The sequence below is a fragment of the Numenius arquata genome, chromosome 4, assembly GCF_964106895.1.
Source record: "Numenius arquata chromosome 4, bNumArq3.hap1.1, whole genome shotgun sequence".
NCBI lineage: Eukaryota > Metazoa > Chordata > Aves > Charadriiformes > Scolopacidae > Numenius > Numenius arquata.
In genome coordinates, this window is record NC_133579.1 from 15,151,577 (window position 1) to 15,168,065 (window position 16,489).

Below are 16,489 nucleotides of genomic sequence, written 5' to 3' on the forward strand. Positions count from 1 at the left end.
AAGTGTCTTAGAAACCAGAACTGAAAATACAGTAATCACTGTGAAAGAAGTAATTATTTCTTAAGTGTATGAAAGAGGAGGGCATTTTCACTGGACTTTGCTGCCAGAAAATAAAAAGCAAAATTCCTTCATTTTTGTTTCCAAATCAATAGTATACAAAACCTAGTTATTGATGATTTATGTCCAGAGTTAAGGCAAGGAGTTTTCAATAAGCCATATACTTGTTATGGAACTTTCTCACAATCGGCTCAATATTATTTGACCCTATTCAGTTTAGATACTGGATTTTTTATTTTTGCTCAAAGCCCAGATAGAAGAAATTCTATTGCCTCAGCAAGAATTTTTTTGTTGCAGAATCAGTCTGTAGGTTCATGGTACTGTTATCTGACTACTAGTAAATAGCTTGTCATGGGGGATATCTTCCCCAGGTTTTTAGTGTTATTCTATTTGAAGGGTTCTTGACATAGTCTTCATGTAGCAACACTTCACCATTTTTGGAGGAGAGATGGAGGGAGGATGTTGAATAGTTTGAGTTCTGATAATGGATTGTGTGATAATTTGTTTTTAATGCAGGTTTAATAAGTCAAATTGAAAAATTAAAAAGAAACAAAAAGATTCCTCTAATAGCTAATAGTATTTTCAAAACAACGCATTAATGTCAGTGACTAATGTTGTTAGCCCTTCCCCAACTAAAACTAAGTAGAAACAATGTGACAAAGATCACATCATTAGTTTCCTGGAAACCTAAAGAGGTGTGGTGTAAGTTATACATCATGCTCTATAGCTGTGGATTTGTTTCTGTTTTAAAAGCTTGGAAACAGAGTTTGCACAAGCAGATATCGTATATGAACGATATGCAAAAGTTATTGGTAATTTCAAGGAAGAGCTTTCTCATTGATTTAAGGTTTAAATTATTGTTTCAGGATGGAAATATTAATACCTATTTTAACATTATTTGCTATATAGTCTACATGGAATTTAAAACATTGAATAATATGACTATTATGCAGTTTATATAAGAATATTCAGTAATGTAAAATTTTCCTTATTACATGTATTAATAATAATTTCTGTCTTTTAATATTTGGTGCTCACACTAATGATGCAAATGAAATTAATACAATAGACAAGAACACCTTTTTTTTTTCTTGAGGTGCTAATTAATAGTAGAGTGAATTAATGAAAAATATAAAAATTATATATTTTATTTTCTTTCTTCTTCCACCTCTTGTTAGCTGTCCTTAGGTGTATTTTTCATGAGTTAGCGATAATAAGGAATAAACATTTATTTTGCCCTTTATACAAATTCCATGGAGGCTATTCCATGCATATTTTGATTCAGAACTTTATTTGTAACTTCCTTGGCAGAAAGAAAGTAAAGAAGCATGGGGAGCAGAGTAAGCAGTGATATTTTTCTGTAAAATGATAAACACTATACAAAGTACAGTTTTTAATTCAAAATGTAGAGTATATAAACCTATATGATGAAAAAATGGGTATGGAAGGGAAAACAAAAATAAGCTTAGGAACAGTAACTGCTAAAGTATTTAATGAGTAATATATTTTCTGATTTCTGTAGAATGTAGGACAATAACTTTTGAATACTAACATGTCTGTTTATGCATAAATTCTCCAGAAGCTCTCCTATTTGCGTCAGAGAGTACAAGATCTAGATAAACAGCAGAAGCAAACTGAACAACAACTGGAACAAAAAAGAAGTATTATGCAGCAACAATTAAATGGTATACAGGTGAATATTTAATGCTTGTATGGCTTTTTTGAAGTGTGTTTAATCTCAAAGGTTAGGCTGTCATTTCTACACAGTTGCCTTGGAACTATATACATACATACAGTGTATGTACTATTTTCTGTCTCTTGCTTGAACTAACCTATGAGGTCCATAGCCTTGAGACAGCATAAAGTACAAAGCAAAATTGATATTGGGGTCATTGAGAAGTCCTTTGCTTTCTTCATTTGCTACGCTGGCTCAAATTGCTCGAGGGGCTTTAGAAATGCAGTGGAGAAAATCAATAAAGGATGAAAAAGATTCTAGTATAATAGGAAGTGCCTGCTGATTGCATGTTTGCTCAGCAGATGGCATCTTTTTGTAAATGATGGCTTATATCTGCTGTATCAGTTACTAAACTGTATAATCCACCAAAGGGAATTATTGAATTTCATATTATATACTTTATATAAACATAGTTATAAGCATTAGAAGAAACAAGCATTTTCTTTCTAAGATTCTGTTCATTTTTATTATTCTTTCATTTACATATAGTATACGCTTAAGTTGGATATTACAGCATCAATGATGAGTCATACAGATTAAAAAAAAAAAAAAGAAAAAAGGAAAAAAGAAAAGCTTTCATGAATCTGGTAATTTCTATTGAAAATCTCTGATGCTTCCTATATATGAGAGAATCTTAAATTAAGCACTGGAAAATTCATTGATTCACACAGATTTCTAAATTTGACAGGGAAGACAGAGTTTATACATCCCTTTCTATTAAAGATTGTGCTCTACCAGGCCGCAGGTTTACCAATAGATCTCAGAACATATGGAAATTGACTGAAAAGTCAGCATAAAGATAATAAGTAATTCTACAATGATTTTCAGTGCATTTATTTCCTATACTATTTTATTATTATTTTTAATGCTGCCTTTCCTAATAACTGTAAATAACTGTATCCATTAGATATTTGAGCAATATTTGAGTTGCTGTTCTGGAGGAGTATTAGAGGAGTGTTCTGGGTCCGTGGAGTAAAACAACATACAAAGCCTGTTTTACAGAGATCTGTAGAGCTCTGAACTCATAACAGTACTTGGATGCCTTAAAAGTTGTGGTCTTAGAGCCTAATACAGTTCCTTGATCATTTGAAATTTTCTAAAAGGGGGCTTTATAAAAGGGTCTGTCTCATTTTTAATAATAACTCATATTTCTAGCTGTGCAGGGTCACACTACATGATTCTGTTAATCATGTTATATTATTTTTAAGGAAAAGCTATTTAAAGTTATATTCAGAGATTTTAGTGCTCTCCCATGATTAATACTTTGGCTTGTTTAAAGCTTGGCCAGTGTGTAGCTTAAATGGTGTTATGGAAGAAATGGCTGTGATTCCATAGTATTCTTTGTACAGGAGTAATAGAGTTTCCAGCTTCCAACTGAGCAAACAGTTCACCCAATCCTGCATAGTTTACCTGTTTTAGGACAAGATGGATCACACCCTGGAAGCTTCTGCATCTCACCATTGAATTTGAGGTGACTTAGTTTAAATGTCTGCTGACATTTAAATGTCTAAAAGCCAGATATCTAGACAAGAGCGTATGAATTCTACCCCATAATACACCAGTAGTCTTGTTCAGCAACTGAGAAGAATGAAGAATATCGTTCATGTATTGAACAGCTGAATGACAAGTGCCGAAGGACTCATTCATCTTAGGCAGGATAGTGGACTGTTATCGACAAATATTCAGTCTATCAATATTTGGATCACAGAATGTAGAGTATCTCACCATTTTTGTTTGTTTGTTCTAAAACTGTATTGCAAATTCTCTGCCTTTTTAATAGGCACCAGATTGCACTGGCTAGTATTCCATATGCTTGGAAGCCAACAGGTTTTATCTGCCTTGGTTAAAAAGTCCTGAAAAAAGTGCAGGAAGTCAGAGAGACAAAATTCTTCTTAATTGGCAGTCTTGTTCTAACACAGCTCATACGTGAACCTGACTCTGGCAAAAAAGATGTCATGGCTTCTTTGTGTACATATTTATATCTGGCTCTGATATATTAATATCTCAGATTTCATTATTTGTAAAGTTTAAGGCCAGGACAGATCATACAGATGTCCTGTATATCATGGGCTATCACGTTTCCCCGAGTTCTCCTGGTACTGAGCCTAAAACTAATATGATTTTTCCTCAGAGGTTTGAGACGCTCTGTGGGCGGTTCAGTTGCATAGGGATTTGCATTAATTACCATATCTTCATTTTCTTTCTAATGATTCTATGTTCCTGCAAGAAACCTGAAATTTCCATCTAATCCTATACAGATACATATTACACTTTTACAAAATTCAGAGGCCCTAAAAAGGTCAAATTCTTGTGGTACCTTCCAGACCTTCATATCTATACTAACATCTGTTACAAAAGCTTTGATTCCTCATTTTTTACAGCTACCTTTTAAGTATACCTCTAAGAAGCACTTCTTTCATAAGGAAAAAGATCATTACACTATGCACCAGCCTACTGCTTCAGAAAAATGAGGCAGTATCTAAAGAAGAAATTTTTAAAATACTAATCTTTATTTAAATGCTGTGATGCATTCTTTACCTACTGAATTGTGAGGTCTTGAAATTTGGTATTTATACATGTGTGCACTTAAATTATATGTGTATATATAAGGATAATCAAAAGGTATTTTCCTCCCTCTTAATTTAACCCATTTACATAGCTGCTTACAGCCCATTAGTGTGGGTTACAAAATCTAATGCAGCAAGACCACTTTAGAAGTGTCACCCAAATAGAAGACTCCCACCTGTTTATTACTATTGAACTGCTCCAGTGCTTTATGTTCGCCCTGTTCATTGTGGGGAATCTGCAGCTTTGTTTACCAAATACTGTTGCTCTTGAAAGTAGAGTTTGCTTCTGTCGTGAATCTGTACATTTTTTGGGTCCTGTGACTGTCAGTCACTTTTGGCATGAAAAAGACATTTCAATTTAATCTGTCTTCTGTAGAGTAGGAAGTTTAGTGAAAATAATTTCTAATTTAAAGGTTTTCAGCAGGTTAACGTCAGCATCTCTTGGAGTTGTGTACTTGTAGCTGAGGGAAGTAGGCAGGAGTTCAGTAGTCATTCTCTGTGCATTAATCCTCCACTGTCTGGAGTACAGGACAACTGTGTTATGAAAAACTTGATACCTAAAGAGAACAACTCTCTATTTAGGCAACTAAGTGAAAAATGCCAGTTTTCAGAGATAATGAGTAAGACATATTCTCCCATAGAAAGGCAACTAAAAATATTGTTTTTTCCTGAAAGTCAAGATTTTAGGTATCTGCCTAAAACAATATTACATTTTGTAATGGTCTAACAATAAAAGCTGCCAATTAAGATGCTGACACTGCAGACACTGAAATAAATAGGCCCAGACTTAGATCATATGCAAAAATTTTTACTTCTTCATGAATAAATTTTTTGTTGTGCAAACCAGTGCTTATTTGCAAAACTTCTATGTATGAGAGCAAAAATAAAAGAGAATATGTATTTTATGAAGATGGTAGCCTACAAATATGCAAACATCCATATACAACATAGGCAAATGCAAAAATATAGGTGCCATAACAAATTTTGTGGGTATATAGCAGAAGAATTGTGCAACAAGTTGGAGAACTTGTTGTAACTGGATATAAATAATAAAATATAAATATGAATAACAGGATGTGCAAAGCCATATTCTTACAGAAATGCAATTTTTCTAGCTGCTCCCTCTGAAATAATTTCTCTTTTTTTTTGGGTATAGAGTTTCATGAAATGTTGCCCGTAATTGTGACTTAAATTACAGTATTTGGAAATCCAGACTTGCCTAATTTACATGCTATGGTGGGTTTTTTTAATTCCCAGGAAAAAATTTCATTTGTTTCCAGTCAAATTGCTGAAAACTCTCACACAATGGAAAATTTAAAAAATGAAATTAAAGAATTAAATGGATTATGGAACATGAAGCAAATAGAGATGGAAAATACAGAAAAATCTTTAGTTGATTTGCGGTAAGACCTACCATAAGACCTACCTATTATATGAGTTTTAAAAGATGTTTTATTACTTTTACTAATGTAATTTAGTAATTCTACTTTATTACTGCTACTAAAGATAGTTTTATTATTTTACAATATTATTTCTAGGAGATATAATGCACTTTTCATCAATAATTTGGGAGTATTTTTGACCGATCACTGCTTGTAGTTTTAATGCATCTATAGAAGTTATTCATGATAAATAGCCTGCCTAACAAATTGCATTTTGGGTATCAGAATTACTTTCGGAAATCTGATAATATTCATGGTCAGTTGCATCCTTAATTAATGGAGGATTCCATGCAGTCAGTGTTTTCTCTGGTTTAAGAAGTGTGGACCTACACTTACTGTGACTGATGAGTCCTGAAAATAGTCTCAAAGGGCTCTATGCTACTGACAATGCAGGCTGCCTTCTAGGCCACACGAGCCTTGGAGGGCTGTATATGTTGATTGCACAGCAAGTGTATTCTTCAAGGATAAAGGTGAACCTGCTGTGCAATGTCAAAGAGAAGGCAGCCTGGATTGTTGAATTGTACAGGATGACTAAATAGTGAAAAAGTGATCCTTGCATCGTTAGACTACAGCTCCCTTACTGTGATCTCATTCACTTATGTACTGTCAGTGTTGAAAGATCTTTGAGAAATTGTTCCATGAAATTCTTGACTGAGGAAAAAAAATAATTTTCTATATAAATTTTTTAGCTGAATATGCGGGACCGGTATTTTTTTTTCCCAACTCTTAATTCAAACAGAATGATTCAGAGGGACCCAATGAATGTGGAACTTACTGAACTTCAAGAACGGAAGGCATCTTTCCATGACTGAAAATCTCATTTCCCACATCCCTTTAGCCAGTAGTCAGTAGTTTCATGTCAGTGACATGCCATATTCAGACTCAGACAAGAAAGGGATAATATAAACACAAAGTGGCACTGAAAGTTCTTTCCAGCAATTAATTGTTTCTATATAGCTAAGTCCATCTCTCTTTCAAAGAGGAATTTTCTTGCAAATTCTCCAACTTCTAGACCTAAAATAGATTGTAATGAAAACTGTATTTTTCTTGAGAACCTGCTTTTAGAGATCCCATCTAATAGAAAGGACTGTGAAGTCCAACCCTCCCCGCTCTTTGACTTCCAAATTATACATCCCAATGGCTGTTATTCCTTTTTGCTGTTCTCTGAACACAGAAGGTACAGCACATGGGAATTTCTCTATCATGTGACTTGCTGAAAACTGACTGCATGCGTATGCCTTCTGGTTGTCAGAGCATTCGGCCACTCTGTGCTTGAGGGGCAAAGGACAAGAGATTGGGGTTGTCGGTGTTTTTTCATTGCTTATTGCTTCTTATTAGTGAAGATTAATGGTGACAATATTAAAAAAAAAAAAATCAACATTTCTTTCAGTCTAATGTACCTTATTCTATTAATGTTTCCAATAATCTCACATACACATGGCATTTCATCAATCTATCTTTAAAAAGTCTCTTCTAGCCATTTCTTATTATATTTTGTGTTATGCCTATAATTCAATATCAAATGTACTTATCTATTTGAACTGATCTTTCTTTTCCTAAAAGTGCTGATACCTGCCAGACTTGGTAGCAAAACTGGGGATAAAGTATTAACTGGTTTTACTTTTACTCTCGGCTATTATTTCGATTTTTCTGGTATGTCATCAGGATAATTCTAGCCTGATCTGGTGGAGAAACTTGAGGTAAAGGAGTCCCTACTTCTGCTTTCCGTCTTCACTGTTGTCCTTTTATAGGTACTACCTAGCATCTTCTCTGAATACCACCTCCTTGACTACTATTGCTTACCATTAATGCAACAAAAGACTAAATAATAGCTACTAGAGTGAAATAGAAACATTGACACAATGTTATCAAAGTAACATTAATTTGAAATAAATATTTTTTCCACAATAAAATCGGCTACAAAACTGAACTCTACTGCAAAATGTAGCCTAACCTGCCAACCAAGGGAAAATTATATGCCACAGGCATCCCACCTAGAAACTGTCTGATATCAGTAACTTTTCAAAAATTGCTTTTGCACTCTTGGAAGACATAAAGACACATCTTCATATCTGAACTTAAGAATGAACATGAAATACCTTCACTCGTGGTTTTTTTTTTTATCTCAGTGGAGTTTGGTGCTAATTAAATTAGAAGGACGATGAGCAAATCCTATGAACTTAAGGTTTGTGTGAGGAGCATCCTTGCTTGTATTGGAGACCCTACCATTTATATGCATCAGTTCCCATACGGTGTACCTACCTCCAGCAAGAGGCAAGGGCAGGAAGCAAGTTAAGGGGATGTACTGGAGATTAGGAAGGCTGAAAGGGTGTTTCAGTGAAAAGGAACTCTGGGTTCTGATGGATCCCTTAATCCCTCTTTAGAGAGGCTTTTGTAGATGCTAATTCAGAGGCCTTAAATGCTTTAATTTTCTGCAAAGGGGAATGTTGTTCTTGGAAGAGACTGTGAGGAGGATCTTGTGATCTCCAGAATTTAGAACTAAATTCCCAAACTCCTGAATACATTTGTTCTGTCAAGTATCAGCTAAGCAATAAGAAGGTAACAGCTTAGTATTGGTCTCAACTGTTCCTAGGTTGGCAGCATAAATGGCTCCTGAAGGGTCAGCATAATCTTTAGGTGACAGATTTTTCCCTTTCTCAGACTGTTTTAAAATTTAAAAATATTTTATTTTAGTGTTAAAATAATATTGATTTACACAACAAAGCCTTAAAATTAGAAAGAGTAACCTTAAGTTTGTTTCTTGAGTTTCCTTTTTTGTGTGCACATTGTTACTATGCGACCAACTGTTACATACCTTACAAGGCTGTAGTTTAGGTTATCTTGCAGAAAATCAGTTAGAAATACTTTTTTCTTTCTTCTTTTTATATGCTTCTGTCTAAAAGTAACAGAAATACAGACCCTAAGAAAACAGGATGTTATTACCAATTGAAAACCTCTGAAGATTGCTTACTGAGCACTTCAATATGTACAGGTTAAAGAAACCATACTAGGTATGGACAGAGGCAGAAAATGAAATACTAGAAATGGTGTAAAGCTCCCACTTCCATCCCAATAAACAGTAGAGTCATAGTTACCCAATATGGCACTGGTCACGGTCTCGTTAATGTGTCTCAGAATATAATTATTTGAGCAGATACTTTACATCTGGGAGTGAACCAGTCTATTCTCCAGAAAGTTGTTTCAAAAATGCAAGCTGTTTTTTAAAATTGTGAGAGTTGTGTATCTCAATAGGCTCATTGGATATGGATTGATAGGCAGAGTGTCTTTAAGTGGTCTAAACATTCATGATAAGCTCCATCATATAGCTCTTCAGGTTTTTTTTAAAGGGTATCATTATTTGCGAGAAGACACTATTTTATCTATTATAGCATTAAACATTAAACCTGTAAGTAAAGAATAAAATACAGTATAGCAGAATATCTTGATTACTTCATTGAATTTTTTTTTTCAAAGGAAAAATTTAAGTGATGTGAAGTTTAAGCAGCAAAATACTCAGTTGTTATGTAATCATCTCCAAGATGAGCTAGCAGAATATGAGAAAAGGTTAAAGAAGGAAGAAAAAACATATGGAGAATTACTACAGATTAGAAAGAAAAACCTGAAAGATTCAGAAGTGAGTATTATCAGAGTTGAGTTTTTTTATGTGAGAAGTGAAACAATTATTTGGTTATTTCTGGCTCTTTTTGGTTTGAATAGGATACCAGTTTTATCAAGTGTTTGAAATGTGTGGTATCTTCTCGTCCATATACAAGCATTTCCGTATTTCCAATTAAATGCATTGCTGTTTTTCTGTAGTTTACTTCTTTATTTCTGTGAATAAAGAAGTAATACTAGGAATATTGTAGAACTGTTCATTTGCTTTGGCACTTTTAATTTTTCATTAATGCTTAGTGCTGTGATATACTTTCTCTTCCCTTTTGCTTTGATTTGTGGATACCTCTGGCAAAGAAAAGACATCACTTCTGCTAAATTGAAAATCGTTTTTTTCTTTTCACCAAGTGCTCAGTAACAAATATATCTCAGATAATTTTGACTAAGATCATCATCAATAAGTTTCCATTCCTTCTTAATCATTTAAGTACAAGAATAGTGCTCAATGCATGGAATCTTCTTGATAGTGCAGCAGTCAAACTTTGGTCTTTTGGATAAAGATGTTTCTGAACATTTAGCTACTCCTTAACAAGACTCTCATCTGGATTTTAGATGCTGTGGTTGATACCAGGCACGTAGGAGCCAGAGTCTGTGTAGATGTAACTGAGAAATCAGAGCTACCTGAAATAGAAATATAAAATACAAATATGAATATGAAAAAAAATATGGATATGAAAGAAGGGGAAATAGCAGCAAGAACATGTTTTTTTAAAAATAGATTGCCAGTTTCTTACTTTTTACAGGGATACTGGTCATTTCAAAGTACCATATTTGGCTCCTGTGTCGTGTTAAATTAATTGAGGTCAAAAATACTTGCCAGTACATTGACTTGCTCATCATCACCTTAACTTCAAAAATCACTGTAAGGATAGTTTGGTGAGATGCCTTTCTTATTTCCTTCTCTAGGACAACAAGACTTGTTTTTCCTAGTGTGTCCTGTTTCATCCTGTCTCGTCTTTTCTCCTATCTCTTTTACACACTGAGTTATGGGTATTACATAAAGTACAGAGCTCTTAACAGTATTTTGTTATTAAATTAATGTTGGGGTAATGAGATTATGCCAAGCTTTTGGTGGTTAAATGTAAGTAGAAATCTTATGCTGCATGCTTGAGAGCCTGTTTTTAGTTTTTACTGGAACACATAGCTGGTCTCTGTGATGACATCTCTCTATCTAGGCCTACAGCTGGAATGCAGGCACACAGTGTCACCCTATGAATATTTATTTTTTTATTACCTAATCATTTTTATGTAATTCATTATTTTTATGGAAAACACACATAAAAGCATTTATTTGCATCTATAAAATCCCAAACCCCACTGATCCATTTGAAAAAGTTTTAAAAAATTAAGAAATAAAACATAGAATATGTCCTAAGCGTTTATATTACATCAAAAAGGCCTCTGTTTCTCTTTCTCCACACACCCAAGTTCATTTACTCTCTTTTTCTGACCAGTCAGAAAAGATTAAACTGGAGGTAATAACACCGGCAAAGCCAAATATTCCTTTAGTAGCTTACGGACAATGAAAACATTTTAGCAGGGTCTTCAGTTTACTACCTAACAGAAATGGGCAGAAGACCTAGTACCAGTGGGTGGAGGAAATTTTTGAGGGCATTGGAACTAGGATTTATAAGCAGGCTGTTCAAGGGGACTAGCTATGATTTGTGGAAGGTGGGCCATGGCTTTTAGAAGGATGACCTGTGTGGCTCTCTAGAAAAGGTCACTTGGACAGCTTTCAGCAGTTTTTCCTGATAGTAAAAAGTCAAATCATCTACCTTGCTTTTGTATTGAATGATAAAGATATTCTTTTTTCCTGTAATCAGGGTTGAATGGAAAAGCATTTCAATTCTGATTTTGGATTGAACAATTTCTATAAAAGTCCTGACTTCAGGTAATGTGGTGCAATGACTATGAGGCTTTGTCACCCAGAAGATGAAAGCTGGTTTACTGAAGCAGCAATGGAGCATCCATGTTAGACCAGTTTTTACAGTGCTTCTCTTAAGTCTGAAGCTGGGTGAGCCCATTTGTCCTGGTTTTCCAGCTATGGTATGTGGGTTTCAAGGTCTACATGTTTTTGAGTTAGCCACATGCAGGGATGAGGAGCAAGACCCCGGCACTTGACCCAGGCTGGCCAACAGGATTATTTCATACTATGAACATCACTTTTAGTATAAATTAGTAAGTTTGATGAGCCATCTCCCTTGACGGCAGGGGTCCAGAGAACTCCTTATCCCGGTGCCAGACCCCTGAGGCCTTCCCTTCCTCCCAAAGCCATAGCGCTCACAGTGTCCGACATTTGCTGTCCACTGCTGGGAGTGCACAGCTTCCTGATGATAGAATGGGCTCAGTATAATCCTTGTATATTTTATATTGGTATTGGGATCAATATTGTTTCTTTAGTATTATTAATGCTAATTATCTAGTATTATTCTACTAAATCTGTTTACGTTTCAACCCTTGGCTTTCCTTGTTTTTTCCCTGATTTGTCTTCCCGGGTGGGGAGGGGTCATCAGGTGATAGAATAAGTTTCTAAACGACAATAAATTGTTGTGGGTTACTCAAACCATAACACTATTCAATCCCCAACTGATACATAATGCAATAGGAATAGACTAAGCATATTTTTAAGGTGAGAGATGAGTGGCTGAAAAAGTATTCCTTACAGGATTAACCCCATGGGGAGAGAACAATAAAAAAGGAATGTCCTAACTTCTGGGGTACAGAGTACAGGGGGTGGTTCAGGAAGTTCTGATCTAGGATTTCTAGAAATTCTAGTGAGACATTCTGAATGAGAACTGCCTGTCTTGATAGCTGAAAAAATTAGAATACTTCGTTCCAAGTGTCATGAAGTACAAAAACTAAAAAGGGATGTTTCCTTCAGAGCCCACGAATATATATGATAGCATCATATGTATTCATAGCTAAGGTGAAAACAAAACCTCGAGCAACTTAGCATAAGTTGTACCTTTTACTTTGGGAGAAGTGATGTTAGATGCTTTGGTTGATGGATTCAGGACCAGATTTAAGCAGGAAAACAAGCTCTTGACTCTGAAAATTGAAAGTTAATTCATAGTTCTTTCTGCTTAAGGACAAATGCAGATGTTTATGCCAACACAAAAAGTTAGAGGTGCACAGCTAGCAGTACAGTTTGTAGGTTAGAATTATGGGCCATCCTCATTATCTCATTTCTAAGATGGACATGTATGAGCCATTACACCTTATTCAGAAGAGAATGATGCAACAATAAATGGAAAGGCCAGTGAGACTGAAAACCCCGCTTGAGATCTATGGAAAGGTCCAATAAAATGTCCTTTTTGTGGTGACTTATAGATTTTGTGAGAGTGAGTAAAAGCCATTAAGTGAGAACAAGAGGAAGGAAAAACTTTTCCTAAGAAAAAACGGTTTGAATGGTTTGACAGGAAGCGGATAGACAGAGGCATCTTTATTTGAGTAAGAGGTCCCACTCCCCTGGAGCCTAGATGGAACTGTTAAACTCATAAAGGAGATTAAAAAATCTCTTATCAAGAGATAAACTGGCCAGAAACCAGATGAGAAATTCGGTGAGAAAACTAGCGACCCTTGAAGGGTAATGAAGGGATCATGAAGGGAAATGGAGTTCAAGATGGTCCTGATTAGGGGAGAGTCTGCATCAGAAATGATTGTCCTCTGCACAGATCCAGACAGAAAAAGAAATTTTGCAGGGAGACTCTTGCGGTCTATTCACGATCGGGACTGAACAGGATAAAAAGCTGAAGAATCTGTGTGCCTATTTCTTGCAGGAATACACATCATGTATGATTTGGCTGGGGAGCTGAGGCACAGTTTTTGCAGACCTAGATTCTGTGTTCTCCCAGGAGAAAGGGCTGCCAGGTCTTAAGACTATGACACATGAGTGTGACAAATGTCACAGCGAAATAAAAAGTGTGACTTTTGTTTTACTGACATGCTACTAAATGTGGCAAAATTTACACGTGTAATAGGCATATTTTACCACTGTGCTATTTGTAACTACTCTCATAGCATCTCATTACCTGATGTTCTACAGAGCAGTAGAGTCCCCAAACTATCGTATTGACATGTGGTTCGGTGCTGATATGTGCTGTATTAAACACACAGATAAGAATTATCTGACATAACAATTCATAATGAGTGTTGGATCACGTTCAGAATGATTATGTTGTGCCTTGTTTTCTTAACCTCAAAACAAGCCTGCTTGCTCTTATTTTCTGCTGCTAATGTGATTATTGCACTTTCAATTAAAGTAACTGTAAAAACAATTACTATGGTTTTTGAAGATTGAGCAAGAGATTTTCAATGACCAAAACTCTCTTGAAATGTGAAAATTCATCTCCATTAGTATATTTTATTGGACACATGATCATATATTTCTGAAGTGTGGATGTATAAATCGTTAAATTCAGACATATATATGTACAGGCTTGTACTTTTGATGAACACATTAAATGCTGTTACCCAAAGCATTAACAGATATACTGATACTTTGACTTTCATTTTGTCTTGAAATAGTAGCAATATTAATTAACATTAGTCTTCTGCTAAAAACTCCCTACTATCCAATAATGCATCTAGATTTTCTATGAACTTATTTGACTGTTGCATGATACTGGAAAAGAAGATGGTAATAAAATGATATTTCTTCAGCATTGTACCTTAAAATTGCACCAAGTTCAGCAATGTTTCATTTAAAACTGAATGAGAATTCCTCAGGTATACACAAAGGCATTTGGAAATTCCTTTAAAGGAACGACAGTATTGTCTCCTTATCACAATTCAGAAAGTTTAAACGAGGGGGAATATACTTTTTAAAAAAAAAAAAAAATTGTTAAAATTTTATATATACTAAAATAAATTTGGAATCAATTATTATTAAAAAAATGTTTAGTCTGCAAATGTTTGATCACAATGTTTTTACCTTAACTTAAATGTTTTTTAATTTTAAAACAAATCAGCATGTTCTTTTTTTAAAGGATGTTTCTTTTTTTACAGAAAAGCATTTTCCATCTAGTGAATGATATATCAGAAAATCCATGACCAGTTCTAACAGCTAGTCATGATATGTTTTTTTCATCAGATATTGAGAGTATTACTAATGAAATAATCTAAAAAATGGCATATTTCAGAAGGGATTGTTATAGAAATATGATAATATACTGCTGAAAGCTGAATTAAGAAATAGGGTAAAACAAAGTTAGATCCAGGGGGCTGTTTATCATCATGGTATTAGGTAAAATCCACTGGGTGTCTTTTATCATTTACTATTCATCTATTTAGGTTATCTTCTAGTCATTTCAGTCTTGCTGCACTAATACCTTCAGAGCAGTTTTCATCTCTTACTTTCAAAAAATACTGTTAATCAATATTGGTGTTACTGAAGAGCTTTGTTACAGCATATCCATGTATGCACAAGAGTTACATTTGAAGATATATGACAAAAGAGGATTTTTTTAAAAGCTAGAGAGCCGTTGCTCCCTTTAGGCTATTTCGTGTGTGTGTGGGGTAAGGATAACAAATAGTCTGGCTATAAAATTGTCTTTAATTAGTTGACTCAGTGGCTTCCCACAGTGTGCTGCACTGGGATGTGGGACTCCCATGTTACAAGACAGACTTTTGAATCTTACTCCATGCTCCTGGGTAGTCTTAGCATATCAACTCACATGCTGTCCTGTGGGAAGTGCTGGCAGTATTACCCAAATAACCATCCCACTGATTTTATTGGCTCATAGGGAAGTCATATACCTTCCCTTCTGAGGAATATGCATAGCTAGAGGTTGGGTGCCATAACAGTAATAATAATCTGAGCAAAAATCAAACAGATGTAAAAGTGGAAGGTTAATAGAAATTTTAAAGGATAGTTTTATGTTTCTTCATTGAAAAACAAGCCATATGCATAATAATTAAAAGCAAATTAACCCTTGATGTATTTTAAACAACATCAATGAAAACCATTGTAATGGTTTAAAAATTATTTTTTAAAAATTAAAACAATTATTAATCATTCTGCCCACAAACACAAAAGCTCTTTCTAAGATTGAAACCCCCATTTGATTATAATTTCTTCACTATAACACTCTTCATAATGTTTCAAAAATACTTTGATTTTTGCCAAGGGTGCTGTTCTAATTTGGAAGAAATTATTTTCTGCATTTTCTATTATGGATGTAGGAATTAAAAAAAAGTTTCCCATAGTTTGTTTTTCATATAATCTAAAATCTAGTGCAAGTCTGGAGCATGCTTATTGAAAAACTGTAATTAATCCCTGAAAGTGCAACTGCATGAAATAGTAGGAGGATGTGTGTAGGCTTGGTAGCTGAAGAATTAAGTGAAAAATTTCAGACACGGGACATTACAGTTTCCAATCCTAGAATTCTTTTCCATCTTTATGTCTTTTTTTCCCCATAATGACACAAATTTCAAAATATGGTGTAACAGGTGTTAGATGGTATTTATTTTAGAATGTCTTAAGTGTCTGTGCTGCTTTGTTTTCTTAAGATGAAGTAGGCATTTGTACTTTTATGATCATAAGTTCCTAAAATGACTTTTTAAATTGAAGTAACTAAAAAACAGTACACAACATTTAATATGCAAACTCATATCAGTTAAAAAATGTTGGACATTTTTTGCTGTCCTGCAATCTGGATGTCTCCACTGATAAAATACTGTATCTGTTGTTAAGCAACCCACAAGGTATGCCGTGTCTCCAATGCACTGAAAACAAATGTTGAGATTTTTATATTTAGGTATAGTTCCTTTTTGTGTTGTAGTTTTACTGGTGCCTTAGAGCTACTGGTGTGGTAGTTAAGCCTCCATCCAGTTTGAGGGTGAGATACTAGTCTTTTAAATATTGTCTTTGTACCGGACAATTACAATTGAGAATTTTACCTCACGTGCTTGCATGAAGAAGGATCAGCACAAACTCCTAGGGGACTTCTGGAACATGGTTAGTCTTTCTCTCTGGCCTTAGTTGATTCTAAGGACATTCAGGTGACTGGTTTGTG

The 16,489-nt window shown here is 34.7% G+C and overlaps 1 protein-coding gene across 1 annotated transcript in view; it reads left to right on the plus strand.

Annotated features, from left to right (window-relative positions):
• CCDC178 (coiled-coil domain containing 178) overlaps window positions 1-16,489 on the plus strand; it is a 168,846-nt gene that overhangs the window by 42,630 nt on the left and 109,727 nt on the right. Inside the window, exons 14-16 of the mRNA XM_074146850.1 lie at window positions 1,637-1,750; window positions 5,617-5,762; window positions 9,276-9,435. Coding sequence (XP_074002951.1) covers window positions 1,637-1,750; window positions 5,617-5,762; window positions 9,276-9,435 — 420 coding nt within the window. The remainder of the gene's footprint in view (window positions 1-1,636; window positions 1,751-5,616; window positions 5,763-9,275; window positions 9,436-16,489) is intronic.